Here is a 22,182-nt window from a genome sequence, read left to right as displayed (position 1 = left end):
TGGACACAGGGAGGGGAGCACTACACACTGGGGTCAGTTGGGGGGAAATAGGGGAGGGACGGTGGGGGGTGGGGAGCTGGGGAGAGATAGCAAGGGGAGAAATGCCCGATGTAGGTGATGGGGAGGAAGGCAGCAAATCACACTGTCACGTGTGTACCTATGCAACAATTTTGCATGTTCTTCACATGTACCCCAAAACCTAAAATGCAATAAAATAAATAAACGGGAAAAAAAAAAGTTAACTGTGAAGCTCTTTAGCAATAATTGCATATTGCTTAGGGTTAAATTGATTTTTTTTTTTTCTGAAAACAGTACTCTAGAAGGAACAAAATACAGTTTATGCTTATGTGCCCCTGGTGTATACATGTGAGATTGTATCACATGAGGCAGCCTTTAGGCTAAAGTAAAGATGTTTCTCTGTTAGAAAACAGGATAAGTATATGATTGGATATAATGTAGGCATATTCAAGTGCTTCTCATTCAGTATCTGAATAAGAAGACCCTAAACATTGTCAGTCAGAAGCAATTGGCTATATTTAATTTTTTAAAGTCATAGGAGATGGAATGGGCCTTCAGAAAAGTTGATTGTTAAAGAAGTAAGTCAGAAAGCTTAATATTCAGGTCTAGACATCATGAATTGACTATCTGGCAGAAATAGAAATCAGCAAAAATGATCTTACATAATTTCCAGGAGAAAATGATACGACAAATCTAGGCTCTGGTGGCTAGGTGATGGTGAAGTGCGTAACAAATAGTGCTTGTCACTGGAGAGAGTTTTCCCAGCTTCTGAATACAGTTGACTGCCAAGATTACATCAGTGGAGTGCCTAGTTAAGAAGCAACTATTAAGGATTACTTCAGACTATTTCAGGTAAATCTGCTTTCTAGAATGCAGGCACTTCCTTTGTTGATAGTTTTGGACTTTTTTTTTTTTTTTAAAGGCTGAAAAGTTAATACAAGTTTGTTATTCCTTATCTCAAATGTTTGTGACCAGAAGTATTTTGGATTTATGGTTTTTTTGGAATATTTGCAGTATACTTAACCAGTTGAGCATCTATAATCTAAAAATCTAAAATCTGAAATGTTCCAATAAGCACTTCCTGTTTAGCAATAGTGTAGTTAAGAACTTGGACTTGGGGCCGGGCGCGGTGGCTCACGCCTGTAATCCCAGCACTTTGGGAGGCCGAGGCAGGTGGATCACGAGGTCAAGAGATCGAGACCATCCTGGTCAACATGGTGAAACCCCGTCTCTACTAAAAATACAAAAAATTAGCTGGGCATGGTGGCATGAGCCTGTAATCCCAGCTACTCAGGAGGCTGAGGCAGGAGAATTGCCTGAACCCAGGAGGCGGAGGTTGCGGTGAGCCGAGATAGCGCCATTGCACTCCAGCCTGGGTAACAAGAGTGAAACTCCGTCTCAAAAAAAAAAAAAAAAAAAAACTCCGTAAAAAAAAAAAAAAAAAAAAAAAAAGAGAACTTGGACTTGGGAGGCAGAGTTGCCATGGTTTGAATACTAGTACTACCAAGTAGCCGATCTTTCTGTGCCTCGGTTTTCTCATCTGTAAAATAAGGTAATAGTGCCTCATAAGGTTATGCAGATTAATGAGTTAATATTTATAAATAGCCCATTGCATGTAGTAAGAGTTTGTAAACTGGTTTAGTAGATGAATTGAACATTGAATTCTGAAGATGTCTATCTTCAAAACTTAATAAGCGTTAATTTCCCTCTACATTTTATTTTCATCTCTTTCAATACAGTGTTTTTCATTGGGTGTAATCTGTTTAGATGATGGATTTATAGAACCATGTTTAAGAAAAGAATTTATGCACCTCAGTTTTTTCCTGTGTACTTAAAAATATATATGCCCCCAAACTGATGGGTTGTCCTGCGTGTGGCAGAAGTAAGCACATTCTATCAGTAGTTCACCAATCTAGAGCATTGACTTTAGAATAGGAAATGACTTCACATAAATGAAAACGTTATAAAAATATTTTAAGGACAGTTAAAACCTGGCTATTGGTATAAGCAAACTGGGAAGTTGCTAGATTGTAATAAGTTATTCGCTTAAGGGAAGATGGCTTAATGGTATACCTCATGTTCATCCTACATTTAACAAAATTGTTGCATTGTAGAAAAATTAAGTTTGCATTTTATTTAGGTGTTTCCTATTTGAAGGAAGATTCTGAAGATTCTCATTCTGTAGTTTTGGAGTAGAGCCTGGAAACAAACTTTTTTTTTAATTAATTGACTTTATTTTCAAGAATATATGTACTTTTAACAAACATCCCAGCCGGGCACGGTGGCTCACGCCTGTAATTCCAGCACTTTGGGAGGCCAAGATGGGCAGATCACCTGAGGTCAAGAGTTTGAGACCAGCCTGACCAATATGGAGAAACCCCATCTCTACTAAAGATACAAATTAGCCGGGCATGATGGCACGTTCCTGTAATCCCAGCTACTCGGGAGGCCGAGGCAGGAGAATCACTTAAACCCAGGAGGCGGAGGTTGTGGTGAGCTGAGATCGCACTGTTGCACTTGAGCCTGGGCAGCAAGAGTGAAACTCTGTCTCAAAAAAAAATCCCACATGATTGAATTAAGGCAAGATTTACTGAGATAAGTGACTCATCAATCTTCTGAGCCCCAACTTTCTCACCAACAGAATCAAAGATTTGACTAGAAAGATGATTTACTTCCTAACTCACTACTGTGATTTTATTATTTCTATTTTCCTTATGATTATGATATTAAAGAAGAATTCCACTGTGTGTGATGGACGCATGAGGAAGTGAGCCTTCTGTTTACCACAAAAAATAACTTAATGTTTTAATAAAGGAAAAGGCTTTTTTGGGGCCGGGTACAGTGGCTTAGGCCTGTAATCCCAACATTTTGGGAGGCCAAGGCTGGAGGATTACTTGAGCTCAGGAGTTCGAGACCAGCTGGGCAACATGACAAAAGCCCCTCTCTACAAAAAATACAAAATTTCACCAGATTTGGTAGTGCATGCCTGTAGTCCCAGGCACTGGAAAGGCTGAGGTAGGTTATTCGCTTGAGCCTGGGAGGCCGAGGCTGCAGTGAGCCAAGAAGGTGCCATTGTACTTGAGCGTGGACAACAGAGCAAGACCTGGTAAAAAAAAAAAAAAAAAAAAAGAAAAGGGCTTTCTAATAAGACAGTAAACTTCCAATAATTATTAATAATTCAGTTCTGTATGTTGGCAATGGAATGTACTAAAACACCCCAGATGGTGGTAGTATGTCTTGTCTTCTGTATTGTGTGTGTGCTTAAAATATTATTGCTATTTTTAAATTCAGTTTTTAGATTTAGCAAGTTTGCTAAAGCTTTGAGCAATTAAAACTTTATAGTATTCATTCTAATCCATGGTTATTATTTACTTTTGCCAGTTATTCCAGCACCCGAACGTAATTGACCATTTTTCATACATCTTTGCTAGATCATAGCTTTACCAGTTATCACAGTGGCTTCATTTAAAGTCCACTTCATGTTAGGAGAGACATGCCCCACTGGCTGTTAGGTCACCATTGTCCAGCAACAGGGAATGTCTGTTATTCACCAAATTAGTATTGATTGTTCTGTTCTTAACTCAATTTCTTCAGCTGAGAGTAAGTGGATAATTGGGGACTATTAACACACTTATCTGTGGGTAGTTTTTATCCCCTGAGCCTTCTGCAAACTCATCTTATGGGAGAATAACTGGTATTTCTTAAGTTCTGCAAAGTGATGGCCAGTAATTGAGTTGACACTGTTTGGTGGGAACTTGGGGGCAGGCCTTCAAAAACAGAAGCAAGATAGTCGTATGGGGCACCAAAGTCCTGTAACTTCTAGGTTACTTCTTTTAGACTAATTTAATTCCTTGTTTGGACTGTTCATTAATTAACAAATTTCTGCGAAGTAGGGGCACCTCCAAAACACCTTTAAGGGTATACAGCATTTTAAAATTGTTTAATGTATGTGCTATTTTGAATGGTATACTTTACAGATCTAATTGTGGTCCATGGTGTTTAATCTATTTTAGAAACTGGATGGCTTCTACAGGGAGCCAGGCCTCTGATATAGACGAGATTTTTGGATTCTTCAGTGATGGCGCACCCCCCACCAAAAAGCCCAGGTAAATAAGAGAAAGGAATAAGAGAACAGAGTAAATTACCATTAGTAGGAGAGAAAGAAAAATAGCCGATTTACCCTCTATATCAGTTGTTTTCATTAATCGGTATTGATCTTCATATAAAAAATTAAATTATTTTTATTCTGGATTTCTTTTTATTTTTTATCAAGGTGATACATAGTTTTTAAAACTCAGAATTTCAAAGTCCACCCCTCCTCAGAGATAATCACTTTCAACTTTATCTGTTTCTTCTAATGTTGACATCCATGTTTTAAAATAATATATGTATCTATATCTTGCTGCTTTTTAGTTTTTTGGTTTTATTGATTTTTGAATATGGAATATAAGGACCGCTTTGCTCTCATGACTCCTCCCCCTATATTGCTACTCCACACACTCTACCCATGTCCTTGTATGTTTATATAACAGTGTTTGGGTCAATCCACTTTTAATATTTACATTATTATGACTGCATAAATAGTATTCATAGCTGAGCCTAATGCATAATGGTTATATTTCCTTTGTTGCCCATTTTTTTCACTTGTGATGTTAAAGACTTCTTTTTGGCCGGGCACGGTGGCTCAAGCCTGTAATCCCAGCACTTTGGGAGGCCGAGGCGGGTGGATCACGAGGTCAAGAGATCGAGACCATCCTGGCCAACATGGTGAAACCCCGTCTCTACTAAAAATACGAAAAAACATTAGCTGGGCATGGTGGCGCGTGCCTGTAATCCCAGCTACTCAGGAGGCTGAGGCAGGAGAATTGCCTCAACCCAGGAGGCGGAGGTTGCGGTGAGCTGAGATCGCTCCATTGCACTCCAGCCTGGGTAACATGAGTGAAACTCCGTCAAAAAAAAAAAAAAAAAAAAAGACTGTCTTTTTGTTTGTTTGATTGCATGCTTTCAGTGTATTCTCAAATGCTCTGACAGAAGAATAAATCTCCTAGCTATACTGAAACATACCAGTAACCTGCTAGTTTGTGCCATGGATTCTTCCCTCTGGACGCTAGTCCACTCTGGATTCTTGTTCTCCAGGCCTGTTGCATTGCTGATGTTTGGTATTTCCCTTTCCCATCATCCTGATAATTTCCTTTACATCTCTCCTGTATCCATCTTCTGTTTGCTGGATCTCATGTCTTCTTTTTTGGTGCACTCTTTCATTTTTCTGAAGCATATCCTTGCATAGCCTAAGTAAAGATCCATAGGAGAAAACTTTTTGGACATATTTGAAAATGTCTGTGTCATACACTTAAATTTATTTGATGGTTTGATCGAGTATAACATTTTTGGTATCTCATTCATTCTCTGCTAACATCTAAATATTCCTGCCAAAATAGCCACTCTGTTCTGATTCCCAATTCTTTGTATTATATGACTTTTTTTCCCTTTTTTTTTTTTTTTTTTTTTTTTTTTTTTTTTTTTTATTTTTTTGGTCCATTAGAAACTTTGAAGGATCATTATTTTATTCACAGTAACGTGAAATTTCACAGTGATATATCTTCTCATATGAATCCAGACACTGGACAGCTCTTTAAAGCTGGCCACTGGTACCTTCACTTTGGAGAAGTTGACTTGTATTACTTATTTCCTATTTTCTATTACTATATTTTCTCTATTCCATATTTTTAAAAAATACTCTTGTTATTCAGGTGTTAGACTTCTTGGATTAAGTCTTACACGTTTCTTGATTTTTCCCTTCCCATTTTTTAAAATTTTGCTTTTTCTAAGGTTTTCTCTGTTTTATCTTGTGGATTAAGAAATTTCTGTTGTTATATTTTTAATTTATGAACTTTTTGTTTGCCTGTTTGTTTTTCATAGCACTCTTTTTAGGTTTCACAAATGCAATTTTTTTTTTCTTTTTTGAGATGGAGTCTTGCTCTGTCACCAGGGTGGAGTGAAATGGTGCGATCTCAGCTGACTGCAACCTCTGCCTCCTGGGTTCAAGTGATTCTTCTGCCTCAGCCTCCTGAGTAGCTGGGATTACAAGGGTGTGCCTCCACGTCTGGCTAATTTTTGTATTTTTTTTTAAGTAGAGACAGAGTTTCACCATATTGGCCAGGCTGGTCTCAAACTGCTGACCTCTAGTGATCTCCCTGCCTCGGCCTCCCAAAGTGCCGGGATTACAGGAATGAGCCACCCAACCTGGCCAATTTTTTAAAATCTATGTGAGGATATCATTGTTTCCTTTTAATTTTTTTTTTTTTCTCTTTCCCATGCTGTCTCTTATTTCCTTTAAATTCCTCTCTACCTGCTAGTTTGTTTGATGTAACTGTTATGTCGGGACCTTTCCTTAAATGTGAGGTGACCTTTGTCTGTCTGCCCATTTTTAAGAGAAAACACTAAAAAGCCAATTGAAGAGGCCAGGCATTGTGGCTTACACCTGTAATCCCACCACTTGGGGAGGCCGAGGCAGGTTGATCAGTTGAGGTCAGAAGTTTGAGACCAGCCTGGCCACCATGGTGAAACCCCATCCCTACTAAAAATACAAAAATTAGCCGGGCATGGTGGCACATGCCTGTAGTCCCAGCTACTTGAGTTGCTGAAGCAAGAGAATCACTTGAACCCTGGAGTTGTAGGTTGCAGTGAGCCACGATTGCGCCACTGCACTCCAGCCTGGGCGACAAAGCGAGATTCTGTCTCAGAAAAAACGCTAATTGGAGAATCTGTATGTACATAAATAAGGGGCTTGGTCAGACTCTACGTAGAGTTAAGGAATTCCCACTGAACAGAATCTACAGGTTTTTCATCTCATACTTGCCATTTTCCTAAAAGAAAAATCCTCCTCATTTCCTGACTGGATGGGGTGTGGGGTGTAGGTACAGGGTTGATTCCTAGTGTCTGAAAAGCTTCCTATGGGGAGAGTTGGGGGAAATCTATTTTATGTACAGACTTTTACTTAATCTTCACCCTCAGCTGTGTGCAGTGTTCTCAAATATAGTCCTCTGGTCAACCTCTGCAGCAGGGAAACCTCCAGTCTGCTTCAAGTTGCAACTCTTAAAGGCTTGTAACTGATTCTCCTGTTTTAGCCCCACCAGCCCCTCTACCTTCAGATGTACCTGAACATTCCCAAAATTCTACCAAGGGAATCGGCTTTTGCATTACAACTTGTAAAGTTTTGTTGCCATTTGACCTCTGTTGTCTGCTGTTATCTTTACCTAGCCTACTTTTTAGGTATGTATACCTACTAAAAAAAAGCGACTGTTATTTAGTGGTTTACGAAGAAACAATAATAAAACACAACTGTTAAATTTTTTTATTTTTAACTGGAAGTCTTTTTTTTTTTTTTTTTTTGGAGACGGGGTCTTGTTCTGTCACCCAAGCTGGAATGCAGTGGCACAAACACAGCTCACTGCAACCTCAACCTCCTGGGCTCAAGCGATTCTCCCATGAACTTAGCCTCCCAAGTAGCTGGGACTACAAGCGTGCCTAATGTTCTTTTTCTTTTCTTTTCCTTTTTTCTTTTTTTCTTTTGGTAGAGATGGGGTCTCACTAAATTGCCTAGGCTAGTCTTGAACTCCTGGGCTCAAGCTCAGCCTTCTAAAGTGCTGAGATTACAGGTGTGAACCACTGTACCTTGCCAAACTGGAGGTCTTAATTAGGAAGAATTATAACTGAAATCTATATGGTTACGTAAAAAAGTCAGATAGTACAACAGTATAAAATGAAAACTAAAAAAGTCCTTATTCTCCCCTATCCCATTTAACCACTATTTATAGATCTTGTGACTCCTAGAAATTTTCTATGTGCTTGTATATTTGTGTATATGTATTTATGTATGCTTGACTATCTTGATTGCTCTGAACTGAAACTCATTTTTCATCATTTGCTTCTAATGTCTATGTCTTTTCTAGTAGACTAACCTTTCAAGATCAGGGACTCCATTTTGTTCATAGATACGTCACTAGTGACTGCCATCGTGTCTGTTACATACTGGTTTTTCTTTCCTGCCTCAGCCTCCCAAGTAGCTGGGACTACAGGCACGTGCCACCATGCCCAGCTAATTTTTGTATTTTTAGTAGACATGGGGTTTCACCACATTGGCCAGCCTAGTCTCGAACCCCTGACCTCAAGTGTTCCACCCGCCTTGGCCTCCCAAAGTGCTAGGATTACAGGCATCTGGCCTCGGTTTTTTTCATATTTGTTGAATGACTGAATGCAGAAGCTTGGAATAGAGAAAGTAATTTTAGAGGCCCTGTCCCCAAAACTAGGTTTCCCAAGGCTTGAAAGTACTCTTCCTTTCTTGGGTTATGCCAAAATGCTGATCCTCTCCATTTTATTATTTGGAGAAAAAGATTGGGGAAAAGCAATTTTCAGGAGAGGGGAACATGCCATCAGCAAAAATTTAAGTAAAGGAACATTTGAGCAGGGATAGTCTCCAGAATGAAAAAGAAGGGAACGAAAGCAAACACTTGCACCCATGCTATCTCACATATGGGCCTCAGAACAGAGAAATCTCTCAATGCTTATCATGGTGAGAAAGGAATGTTTTTCACTGTTTGTCGTGTCTGTTGAATAGTTATGTCTTTATTTATTTAGGTATGTGGGGCTCCTGTGTTTTCAGAATTCTATTGGCCCCTTTTTCTTTTCTTTTTTTTTGCCTGAGGATAGTGTTTACAAAATTTGGAATTAAATTTTTTATTGTCTTTCTTTCATCTGTTTGACATTTCTCAGTAATAGGAATTTAATTTGTCCTGAGGTTCTTTTCTGTTTTTCTAGAGTACAAATCAAATGTGTTCTTTTGAAATTTAACATTGGTTTTAAGTATAATTTAGTTGGCAGAACTCAGCTGAGCTGTAATCTATTTGGATCTTTTCCTAATATTAGTGGAATTTCTTAGGTTGAGAGAGGGACTATGAAGCAGGAAACTGATTTTACGATCCGTTTTAGAATTCCTAAAATAGGTTTATTACTCATTTTTCAGCAAGCACTGATACAATATTCTGGTCGTTTTCTTTAAACTGCTTTGGAAAAGTGTCAAAAACTGGTATGGGTCATCTCTGCAATTATAAAAGTTAGCTAAAAACTATAACTTTAGTCAGACAATCTTGCTGTGTGCCTCATATTTGTTTTGTTTTTTTTAGGAAGCTGCTTCCAAGCCTAAAAACTAAGAAGCCTCGAGAACTTGTGCTAGTGATTGGAACAGGCATCAGTGCTGCAGTTGCACCTCAAGTTCCAGCCCTCAAATCCTGGAAGGGGTTAATTCAGGCCTTACTGGATGCTGCCATTGATTTTGATCTTTTAGAAGATGAAGAGAGTAAAAAGTTTCAGAAATGTCTCCATGAAGACAAGAACCTTGTCCATGTTGCCCATGACCTTATCCAGAAACTGTCTCCTGTGAGTACCCTCATGTGCCATGGTATTTGAAATTTCCGAAAATTTGACTATCATACCTAGCATGATTTGGCTGTCACAACTAGCATGCCAAATATAACATGGATATTCATTTATAGCTTGCAAGTTTACATAAGATTTGGCTCTTCTGCACCATGTCTATTTATGGACTCCATTCGGGGTAATTGTTTTAACCCCATTTCACTGTGTATCTGTGAGAGGGTACAAATTACCACTGTGTTGAATTTACGTTTTCTACACTCACTACTGTAAAAGCTGTGTTCTGTGGCATCCATGCCATATATGGAACCCCACAAAGATTGGGGATAATGTTATCATTTTATGGATGAAACAAAACCAGTTCTTAATGTTCTTTTTAGAGGCAGTAACTCAAAATATTTATAAGGAATTGTACCTTATTTTACCAAACTGAGTTGGATAAAAGGACTCCTTGTCTTGCTTTGTCTTAATTTTTTTTTTTTTGAGACAGAGTCTCCCTCTTGCCCAGGCTAGAGTTCAATAGCTCAATCTTGTCTCACTGCAACCTCCGTCTCCTGGGTTAAAGCGATTCTCCTGTCTCAGCCTTCTGAGTAGCTGGGATTACAGATGTGTGCCACCATGCCCAGGTGATTTTTGTATTTTTGTAGACACAGGCCTTCACCATGTTGACCAGGTTGGTCTCAAACTCCTGACCTCAAGTGATCCGCCCACCTCAGCCTCACAAAGTGCTGGGATTACAGGCATGAGCCGCTGTGCCCAGCCTGTCTTAAAAATTTCTTAAAAATCAGGATTCTGGGCTGGGCATGGTGTGGTGGTGGGCACCTGTAATCCCAGCTGCTAGGGAGGCTGAGGCAGGAGAATAGCTTGAACCCAGGAGGTAGAGGTTGCAGTGAGCCGAGATCATGCCACTGCATTGCAGCCTGGGCAATACAGCAAGACTCCATCCTAAAAAAAAAAATGAATTAATGAGGTTTTAAAGAGTTCATGGAATCTCTACTTCATACTCTTTACAAATATTAAAAATGGATCAAAGACCTAAATATGATATCTAAAACTGTAAAACTCTTAGAAGAAAATACAGGTTTAAAATTTTATGACTGGATCTGGCAGTGGTTTTTTAGACATGACACCAAAAATGCAAAAAACTAAAAAAATATATGTATATACATAAACTGGACTTATCTAAAGTTAAAAACTGTTAGGCTCAAACGACACTGTCAAGAAAGTGAGCTGGGCATGGTGACTTATGCCTGTAATCTCAGCACTTTGGGAGGCCAAGACAGGACAATTGCTTGAGGCCGTGAGTTCGAGACCAGCCTAGACATCATAGTGAGACCCTGTCTCTACCAAAAAGAAATGTGAAAAGTAGTTCCCAGAATGAGAAAATGTTAGCAAATCACATATCTGATGGGGTATAATATCCAGAATATATAAAGAACTATTGTAACTTAATAAAAAGGTAAATTAATTCGATAACAATGTAGTTGAATAGACATTTCTCCAAAGAAGATACACAAATGGCCAATAAGCACACCTGTATTTTCTTTTAAGAGTTTTACAGTTTTAGGTATCATATTTAGGTCCATTTTTAATATCTGTAAAGTGTATGTAGTGGAGATTCCATGAACTCTTTAAAACCATTTCACACCCATTGGGATGACTAGAATCAAAAGACAATAGTAAGTGTTCTAAGGATTTGGAGAAATTGGAACCCTTGTGGGAATGTAAAGTGATGCAGTTGCTTTGGAAAACAGATTGGCAGATTGGCAGTTCCTCAGAAAGTTAAACAGTGATTATATGACCCAGCAATTGCACTCATAAGTATATACCCAAAAGAATGGAAAGCATATTCATGCAAGAATTATACACTCATGTTCATAGCACCATTATTCATAATAGCCAAAAGAGTGAAAACAACTCAAATGTCTAGCCCATGAACGGATAAGCAAAATGTCTATCCATACAATGTTAATTGGCCATAAAAAGGAATGAAGTACTGATCCATACTACAACATGGATGAACCTTGAAAACATTAAGTGAAAGAAGCCGGACACAAAAGGACATCTATGGCATGATTCCATTTATATAAAATGTCCAGAATAGGCAAATCCATAGAGCAGAAAGTAGATTATTGCTTGACAGGGCTAGAAGAAATTCTTCCCAAAATACTCTAAAAAGTAGAGTAGGAGGGAGTACTTCCACCTCATTGTATGAGGCCAGTTATTATCCTGATAACAAAACCAAACAAAAGACATCAGAAAAAATGAAAATAACTAAACGCAGTGGTTCACGCCTGTAAGCCCAACACTTTGGAAGGATGAGGCACAAGGATTGCTTGATCCCTGGAGTTTGATACTGAACTGAGCTACTGAGCTATAATCGTGCTACTGCATTCCAATCTCGGTGACAGAGCAAGACCCTGTCACTCTCTTAAAAAAAAAAAAAAAAAAAAAAAAAGAAGGCCGGGCGTGGTGGCTCACGCCTGTAATCCCAACACTTTGGGAGGCTGAGGCAGGTAGATCACGAGGTCAGACATTCAAGATCAGCCTGGCCAACATAGTGAAACCCTATCTCTACTAAAAATAAAAATAAAAATCAGCCAGGCGTGATGGGGGGCACCTGTAATCCTAGCTACTTGAGAGGCTGAGGCAAGGAGAATCACTTGAATGGGAGGTGGAGGTTGCAGTAAGCCGAGATTGCACCACTGCACTACAGCCTAGGCGATAGTATGAGACTCCATCTCCAAAAAAAAAAGAAAACTACCTAGCAACCCACATCTCTTAGGAGCATGGACACAAAAGTCCTCAACAAAATACAACCAGAGTGAATGCAGCACCCACTAGGAAATCAGAGGCTTCTGGGGAATGACAGGTTGATTTGACATCAGGCCAGGTGCAGTGGCTCACGCCTGTAATCCTAGCACTTCTGGAGGCTGAGGCGGGAGGATCACCCGAGGTCAGGAGTTCAAAACCAGCCTGGCTAACATGGCAAAACCTCATCTCTACCAAAAATACAAAAATTAGCCGGGCATGTGGCACGTGCTTGTAATCCCAGCTACCTGAGAAGCTGAGGCAGGAGAATTGCTGGAACCCAGGAGGCAGAGACTGCAGTTAGCCAAGATTGCACCACTGCACTCCAGCCTGGACAATAAAGTGAGACTCCATCTCAAAAAAAAAAAACCAAAAAAAAACTGCATATCATTTTAAGACATCATATTAATAGAATAAAAAGACAAAACCACATGATTTTCTCAATAGGTACAGAAAAAGCATGTTAGTAAAATTCAACACTCTTTTATAATTAAAAACAAAACACACTCTACAGGTGAAGAAATAATAGCAAACAGTAGAAGGAAACTACCTCAACACAATATATATATGAAACTCACAGATAGCATACTTAATGCTGAAAGACTGCATTTTTCCACTAAGATCAGCAACAAGACAAGGCTGTTTGCCCACTCCACTCCTGTTCAACATTGTGCTGGATGTTCCAGACTGGGCAATTAGGCAAGAAGAAAAAGAAATCAAAGGAATACATATTGGAAAGGAAGAAGTAAACTGCCTCTGTTTGCAGACGAGATGATCTTGTCTATGGAAAATCCTAGGTTATCCTCTGTTAGAACTAACAAGTTCAGCAAGGTTGGAGGATCTAGGATCAATACATAAAAATAGTATTTTTATATACTTGCAATGAACAATACTAAAATGAAATATTAAAATTTTTTCCACTTAGCATCAAAAACAATAAAATAGAAATAAATTTAACAAAAGAAGTGCAGAGGCCAGGCGTGGTGGCTAACGCCTATAATCCCAGCACTTAGAGAGCCTGAGGCAGGTGAATCATCTGCAGTCAGGAGTTTGAGACCAGCCTGGCCAACATGGTGAAACCCAGTTTCTACTAAAAATACAAAAATTAGCTGGGCGTGGTGGTGGGCACCTGTAATCCCAGCTACTCTGGAGGCTGAGGCAGGAGAATCACTAGAACCTGGGAGACGGAGGTTACAGCGAGTCGAGATTGCACCATTGCACTCCAGCCTGGGCAACAAGAGCAACACTCTGTCTCAAAAAAAAAAAAGTGCAGAACTTAACAGTTTGAAAACTATGGAACATTTAAAGAAATGAAAGAAAATCTAAATAAATGGAAAGACATGCCGTGTTCATGGATCAGAACTCTTAATATTATTAAGATGGAATACTCTGCAAATTAGTCTACAGATTAAGCACAGTCCCTGGTAGGATCCCAGCTGCTGATTTTGTAGAAATTGACAAACTGATTTAAAATTCATATGGAGTCAGGCACCATGGCATGCACCTGTAGTCCCAGCTACTTGGGAGGCTGAGGCAGGAGGATTGCTGGAGTGTTTGAGGCAAGGAGTTCTGGGCTCCCAGGAGCAGGGGACCACCAGGTTGCTTAAGGAGAAGGGTGAACCAACCCAGGTTGGAAATGGAGCAGGTCAAAACTTCCATGCTGATCAGTAGTGGGATCGCATCTGTGAATAGCCACTGCACTCCAGCCTGGGCAACATAATGAGACCCTGTCTCATTAAAAAAACAAAACAAAACAAAACTGATTTTTAGGCTGTTTTCGCTGCTCTTTGGGGGGGCTCGTTTGGGTGACTGCTTGAGGGCCGGAGTTCAAGACCAGCGTGGCCCCCTTGGTGCACCCCCGTCTCTAAAAAAAATATTAAAACTTCATATGGAATTACAAGGGACCTAGGGAAGCCAAAACAGTCTTGAAAAAGAACAAAATAGGGAGACGCACTTTTTTTTTTTTTAATTTCAAAGCTTACTACAGAGCCATAGTAATTAAGGCAGCATGGCAAAATTCTTAAATCTGATACTGAAAGCACAGCCAACAGAAGAAAAGTAGATAAATTGGACATGATCAGAGTTTGAAACTTAAGTGCTGTAATGGTTGTCGTCAAGAAAGTGAACAGAGAGCCAGGCACAGTGGCGTGCACCTGTAATCCCAACTACTCGGGAGGCTAAGGTAGGAGGATCACTTGATCCCAGGAGTTTGACGCTGCAGCCAACTATGATCATGTCATTGTACCTCAGCCCAGGCAACATGGTGAGACCCACATCTCTAGAAAAGAAAAAGAACGAAATGACAACCCACAGAATGGAAGGAAATAGTTGCAGATCATATCTGACAAAAATCTAGTGTCCAGAATATATAAAAAACTATTGCAACTTAATAATAAAAGTGATATATTTAGGGGAATCTTGAACACTAATATTAAGAAATTAATATTTTTTAAGTGAGAAGCGTTGGAGTTATATATTGTTTTATATGTACTAACTTTTTGTGTATGTTTGGAAATGTCCATATTAAAAAAGAAAACAATCAAATCTAATAGTATAAACTCAGCAGTACTATGGCAGGGTTAACAGGCCCGTCTACTGAGCCAGTTTAATCTATACCAGGGAAGTGAGATTACAGATTCACTGCAATGAGCTTGCGTTCAGAATCAGAATCGGTCACTTAAATGCACTGGAACCCTGCACACATTTTTTTAACTTCTCAGCATTTGTTTTTGCACCTGTGAAACTGGAATATTACTTCCTCGTGTCGCTTTGTGAAGCATGGGTGAGATAATGTATATAAAATGTCTGGCACATAATAGATGCACTAGAAATGTTAATAACCCTGAGGGGGAAACAGAGTTTTTTTCTTTTTTCTTTTTTTAAATAGTGACGGGGTCTCCATGTGTTGTCCAGGCTGGTGTTGAACTCCTGGGCGCAAGTGATCTTCCTGCCTCAGCTTCCCAAAAACTGAGATTATAGGCTTGAGCCACCACACTATTTTTTTGTCTCTTGTTTTTACTAAGTTTCAGGGCAGAAGGAAATGAAAGTCACTGTTTTGGATGAATGGGGAAAGTTCCTTGGTAGCTGTGTGGGAGTTTGGCATTTCCTTTTGACTGCTGAACCTCCCTGTTTATGTTTTCATTCCTTTGTCTTTGCTTATAAAGGCTACTGGTGGGAAATTTAGTTCTAGGGTCATCTGCTTTAAGAGAAAAAGACTTTTCCAGCCTGTGCAACAAACTGAGACCCCCGTACCTCTACAAAAATTTTAAAATTAGCCAAATGTAGTGGTGCAAGCCTGTGGTCCCACCTACACAGGAGGCTGAGGCAGAAGGATCGCTTGAGGCCAGAAGTTTGAGAACATCCTGGGCAACATAGTGAGACCCTGTCTCTACAAAAAATTTAAAAAGTAGCATGCGTGGTGGTATGCATCTGTAGTCCTAGCCACTCAGGAGACTGAGGCAGGAGATTGCTTGAGCCCAGCAGGTCGAGGCTGCAATGAGCCATGTTCATGCCATTGTACTGCAGCTTGGTGACAGAGCCAGACCTTGTCTCAAGAAAACAGAGAAACTTTTATTTTGAATCTGAGGAAGTCAATGCAGTCACATAAGCATATTTCCTTCCTATGTTGATATGTAGGATTTAGTAACATAAATAGGACTAAAAGATATTTAGCTAAAATAATGACTTGGATTTTTACCCCCAGGTTTTAACCTTTTGTATTTCTTTTTCTTAGAAGCAAGAAAATGTGTTCCACACCCATGATTATGGGATTGTATACCCAGACCTTTTTAACTGTGTGTGTAATAATTAAACTGGTGTTAAAATATAGTATGTATTGATTGTGTGTGTGAGTCAAAGTACAAAAGAAGTTATAAAACACAAAAAGCTTCGTAATAAAACCAAGAAGTTACTGCATTCTTAATTTTCAACTTAATTTTCCTTTTTTGATTAGGTATTGTTTATACACATTGCAGAAGTCCAAACACTATTAAAAAGGTGTCTTATATCGAGACCTCCAACTCCCACATAGGTCTTTTATCTTTCTCTTCTCCCAAAACCCACCTTTCATAGGTTACTACTCTTAACAAGTTTTTTTTTATATAGCCTTCCAGTGTTTCTTTTTGCAGATACATGCAAGGAGGACTATATTTATTCAACCTCTATCCCCTAGCTCAAAAGATGGCATTCTAGACATACTATTCTGCAATTTGTTTTACTTCACAGTATAGCTTGAAAATTTTTCCATCTCATTCTCCAGTATATGGGTACTCAGCCATATTGCTCTCTTATATATGGATACTTGGCTTGTTTCCAGTCTTCTGCTATTACAAATAATAATGCAGTGATAACCTTGTATGTGCCATTTCATTTGTTTGAAATTGTAGGATACATGGGGCTGCTAGATCATAGGGCAAATGAGTTTGTGATTTGGGTAGACATGAAAGGAGCACCATATTTTTTATAACAAATCTAAAGAAGTCTCTGGCTTTCAATAGTAGTTGTCTTTTTTTTTTTTTTTTTTTTTTTTGAGGCAGGGTCTTGCTCTGTTGCCCAGGCTGGAGTACAGTGGCACGATCACGGCTCACTGCAGCCTTGACCTCCTGGGCTCAAGCAATCCTCCTGCCTCAACCATCGGAATAACTGGGCCCGCAGGCATGTGTCATGACCCTTGGCAGATTTTTTAAGTTTTTGGTGTTTTAATTTTTTTGCAGAGATGGGGTCTTGCTATGTTACCCAGGCTGGTCTCAAACTCCTGGGCTCGAAAGATCCTCTAGCCTTGGCCTCCCAAAGTTGAGATTACAGGCGTGGGCCACCTTGCCCAGAAGTTGACTCTTGAATATAGTAAAAGTCAGTAACTAGAGTTACAGATTCTTCACTGTTTGCTTCTGATCAGATTGTTCATCCAGTTAAATTGCATTGTCCCTAGTTAGTTGCCTGTACCTAATTAATATGTCATATAATTATAGTCATGATATAATGAAAATGGACGAAAGCTGAAAGCCATGACCCATATCCTTAGCCATGTAAACTATAGGCTGTTGCATCTATTAGCACTTCAGGAGAATCTCTGAACCCACTCACAATAGGGGAACATGGAAAAGTCTGTCTAGTGGTAGATGCAGGAGGAAGGGTGATTGACAGAGCTCAGAGAAACGATGAGCACGTCCTCACCAGGCAGAAGGACTGTTTTACTTCTGTGCTCATGGTGAAAATACTTTCCATTTATTTATTATTTACTTGATAGGTATGATTAAAGACTTGATAATTTTATAAGATACTTGGACAAATTAGGAAAAGAATTTGGCAAATTGAAATGTTTTCTGAATCTGCTTAGGTGGTTCCATGGAAACAGATCCTTATCTGAGCATTTCACTGTCAGAAACATACACAGTGGAAGTTTATTTGGCTCAGTTGTGGAAGGTGAGAAGTTCAAGAGAGAGGAGCCACATCTAGCAAAGCCCTTCCTGCTAGGATATAAGAAGGTGGTACATGGAGAGACAGGACAGCAAGAGAGGGCCAGACTCACTTATTTTTATTTTTTGAGATGGAGTCTCGCTCTGTTGCCAGGCTGGAGTGTAGTGGTACAATCTCGGCTCACTGCAACCTCTGCCTCCCAGGTTTGAGTGATTCACCTGCCTCAGCATCCCGAGTAGCTGGGACTACAGGCACACGCCACCATGCCCAGCCAATTTTTGTCATTTTAGTAGAGACAGTTTTGCCATGTTGGCCAGGATGGTCTCAATCTCTTGACCTCATGATCCACCTGCCTCAGCCTCCCAAAGTGTTGGGATTACAGGTGTGAGCCACTGCACCTGGCCCAGACTTGCATTTATAACCGATGCACTTAGGATAACAAATCTACTCCCTCAATAATGACATTAATCAGTTCATGAAGGCATGGCCCTTGTGACTTGATCACCTCTTATTAGGCCCCACCTCCCAACACAGTTCCATTGGGGTTAAGTTTCCAGTGCATGAACTTAAGGGGACCAGTTCAAACCCTTGCAAATGGTATTTCCCGGGCAGGGTAGGGATCAGACATTTTGAATTCTCTTCGTCTCAAGGGCCACTTGGTCTTTTCAGTCGTAAAGCCAGCTTCCCACCTGAAGTTGGTATTATAGTTCCTCATTAGTACTCAGGGATGTTTACATGTATTCAAAATGAATCTGAAAAGCAGTTATTTACGTAAATCATATGTTAGGAAATAGGAGGTCTGGAAAAGTGACTCATACCTATAAATGCAACACTTTGGGAGGCTGAGGTGGGAGGATCACTTGAGACCCCAGGAATTCAAGACGCACCTGGGCTACATAGCCAGACCTCACATCTGCAAAACAAACAAGACATGTAGATTCTTAGAACTGATTGGTGTTTGATGTGTTCTAACAGTTGCAAAATACAAAATTTTTAATTTAAAAAATGGATTAAATTGCTTATGTTAACCTTTTTTGTATACTGGAAAGTCTTTATAATAAACCTGTGAACAAACTGCTGAATTATGGCATGTAGAAGTTAAGCGGTTTTTCCTAAATTCATAAACAGCTGTACAAACACCTAAGATTAGAAAAGGAGATGCTAAACCACAATTAGGGCTGTGTTTCAGCGGGGCTTTCCTAAATAAGGAAAGATGAACAGAAAGTGTTGCCTTCTTACCTGGTGCCTAATGAGAGGGTGGTTGTTGCTCTGCTGTATACCCCAGCTTCCCTTTAATACCAACAGTAAATTCACATCCCTTGGCCATGTGTGTTTTCTTTATTCTGTAAAAATGCGTACTTTAGGAAGCTGACGCTTGTTTGCGTTAGTAGTGTTTGTTGATCACTTGCTCCATGCTAAGCAGTGTGCTAAGCACTTGGCATGTATCATCTCATCTTCCTTATTACATTCTTATGCGCTAGATAATATTTTATTTCTGTTTTGAATACAAAATATTCTTTAAAAATTTATTGCTGTAACTAAAACAAGTGACTTACCAAAGCACTTTGGACTAATTTTCTTTTTTCAAATCCCTCTTCAGCGTACCAGTAATGTTCGATCCACATTTTTCAAGGACTGTTTATATGAAGTATTTGATGACTTGGAGTCAAAAATGGAAGATTCGGGAAAACAGCTACTTCAGTCAGTTCTCCATCTGATGGAAAATGGAGCCCTTGTATTAACTACAAATTTTGATAATCTCCTGGAACTGTATGCAGCAGATCAGGGGAAACAGCTTGAATCCCTTGACCTTACTGATGAGAAAAAGGTAAAAAGTAAAGCATTGGTCCCTCTTTCAGGCTAGTGGATTGTATCTTCATCAGAAAAGCTGTTTTCTAGTTGGTATATTGGTATTTATATAGAGCTAGAAAGGAAAATTTTTTTCCCTGGTTGGATTTTTGGTTTTTCTTTTTTCTTTCTTTTTAAAGATCAAATCAATACACAGTAAAATGCATAGAACTTAAGTGTTCAGATCTGTGACTTCTGATAATTTCACACAGTTTTAAAGCAAGATTGGGGAAGTCATTTGAACTGTAAGATCTCTTTAGCACTTGACAATATCGAGTGGTGTAATATTGATAATACTGATTTAGAGTTCTTCGGATACATTTTTTTTTACATGGCATCTATTGGAAATGTCTGAAAACTACTTTATACTGATTGGAAGAGCAACTTCCAAGCCAAGCAATGGCTGACTTGAGGTTAATGTTTAGCGGAAACCTCCGAAGACTTGTGTCAGCATAGCCCATACTGTACCTACCATAATAATCGAATTATAGATGTTGATGTGTGTCAGCTAATGAGATGAGTTCTTAAAGTCTTATTTGTTCTATTCTGTGATTTTTGTAATTTTCATTCTATAATTTGTTTTCCTCAGGAAACTGCCTTTATGTCCAATTTAGAGCCCAGCTAAGTAGAGTTGAGTAGATAAGTGATTCGACCACTGGCTTTCAATACCACAGTATTGCCTCTGCCAGAGTGGTGGTCGTAATACCACTCTTGTGGTTTTGCTGACCTTGAAGGCATGATTTAAAGGAAACTGAATTTAGAGAAAAGTTGCCCCAGGAAGACTAGTTTTCTCTGGCCCAAATGTCTTCCACCTACTCCCTCATGTTCTGTGTGATCAGCTCCTTCTTCATTTATAACTCTCGAATTAGGGGTCACCTCCTGAGAGGATTTCTCTGAACATCCTATTTAAATTGGATGCTTATTTTTTGATCCAGTCTCTTGTCCATTTCCTTTGTAGCACTTGGTATAACTTGCAGTTTTGGGGAGTGTTTTTGGCTTTTTTTCCTTCTTTTTTTTTTGAGACAGAGTCTCACTCTCGTCTCCCAGGCTGGAGTTCAATGATGCGATCTCAGCTCACTGTAACCTCCTCGTCCCAGGTTCAAGCAATTCTACTACCTCAGCCTCCTGAGTAGATGGGATTACAGGTGCCCGCCACCATGCCTGGCTCATTTTTGTATTTTTAGTAGAGACAGGGTTTCAACATGTTGGCCAGGTTGGTCTCAAATTTCTGACCTCAGGTGATCGGTCCGCCTCAGCCTCCCAAAGTGCTAGGATTACACCCAGCGCAGTTTTTATCTTAGCTATCTGTTTTCTGACTGCTTACCCCATAGGAATAGTAACTTCACTTGGACAGGTATCATGTTGGTCTTCCTTAACCTCATAGCTCAAATACAACCCTCATGTCTTAAATATGATGGATTTAGGTGCTTGGTAAATATTTTTTTGATTAATAAATGACGGGGCTGAGCACGGCGGCCCAGGCATCTAATCCCAGCACTTTGGGAAACTGAGATGGCAGGATCACTTGAGCGTAGTTCGAGACCAGCCTGGGCAACAGAGCAAGACCCTGTCTCTACAAAAAATTTAAAAATTAGCTGGGCATGGTGGTGTGTGCCTGTGGTCCCAGCTATTCCCAGCTACTTGGGAGGCTGAAGCAGGAGGATCAATTGAGCTGAGGAGGTCAAGGCTACAGTGTGCTGTGATCATGCTGTTGTACTCCAGCCTGGGTGACAGAGTAAGATCCTGTCTCAAAAATAAATAAATAGGCTGGGGACGGTGGCTCACGCCTGTAATCCCAGCATATTGGGTGGCTGAGGCAGGTGGATCACTTGAGGTTGAAACCAGCCTGGCCAACATGGTGAAACCCAGTCTCTACTAAAAACACAAAATCTCGCTGTGTGTGGTGGTGCATGCCTGTAGTCCCAGTTACTCGTTACTTGGGAGGCTGAGGCAGGAGAATCACTGAACCCGGGAGGAAGAGGTTGCAGTGAGCCAAGATTGTGCCACTGCACTCCAGCCTGGGCGACAGAGCGAGACTCTGTCTAAAAATAAATAAACAAACAGATAAATGATTGAAATTTTAAAACTAGCAGCTCAAGTAGCTTCTATGCTGTTTGTAATAAAATTTCCAGAGATTATGACCTAGTGTGTTCATGGATATCAGAAGCATAAGGGCCTTTTAAAAGCTGAGGATATCTGTCAGATTTGATGTTTTCCTTCTCATTTCATCCTTGGGCCTCCAGATTTACGTTGTATTTTTAGCCCACATTAGGGGCAGTATTGCAGTCTGTTGGTTAAAGACATTGACTGGTAGTTAGAATGGGGCCTAGTAACATTCAAATTCTAAATCTCTATGCCTCTTGGCTACTTTCCTAATTCATAGCCTATTTCTTTAAAATGTGGTAAGAATAAATGTATGCTGTCTCCAGTCCTTGGGAAAACGGAGCCATGGAGTCAGGTGGCTATTGCATTCACTGTCGCCTAAATGATTGTTCTTCACTGGCAGCCTTTTAGGTTCCTCCGAGGTGACTGAAATGATTTTTTGTCACTTACCTCTTGCTGTACAAGTAATGGCCCTGAGATTTTGTGGCTTATAATAATAAATATCTTATCTCACCATAATAAAGTACATTAGCAATTTGAACTGGGCTCAGTGAT

At 39.8% G+C, this 22,182-nt stretch overlaps 1 protein-coding gene across 6 annotated transcripts in view; it reads left to right on the top strand.

Moving 5' to 3' along the window:
- The window catches only part of FAM118B (family with sequence similarity 118 member B), a 54,069-nt gene that overhangs the window by 20,510 nt on the left and 11,377 nt on the right, over nucleotides 1–22,182 (top strand). For all 6 annotated transcript variants that reach the window (XM_017527522.2, XM_017527470.2, XM_017527575.2 and 3 more), the window contains 3 exons: nucleotides 4,032–4,124; nucleotides 9,201–9,453; nucleotides 19,277–19,504. In XM_017527522.2, the coding sequence (XP_017383011.1) occupies nucleotides 4,039–4,124; nucleotides 9,201–9,453; nucleotides 19,277–19,504 (567 nt within the window). In that variant the 5' untranslated portion in view covers nucleotides 4,032–4,038. The remainder of the gene's footprint in view (nucleotides 1–4,031; nucleotides 4,125–9,200; nucleotides 9,454–19,276; nucleotides 19,505–22,182) is intronic.

This window comes from Cebus imitator, unplaced genomic scaffold (assembly GCF_001604975.1).
Source record: "Cebus imitator isolate Cc_AM_T3 unplaced genomic scaffold, Cebus_imitator-1.0 Scaffold0, whole genome shotgun sequence".
In the NCBI taxonomy this organism is placed as follows: domain Eukaryota; kingdom Metazoa; phylum Chordata; class Mammalia; order Primates; family Cebidae; genus Cebus; species Cebus imitator.
This window is presented reverse-complemented; position numbering and strand designations above follow the sequence as displayed.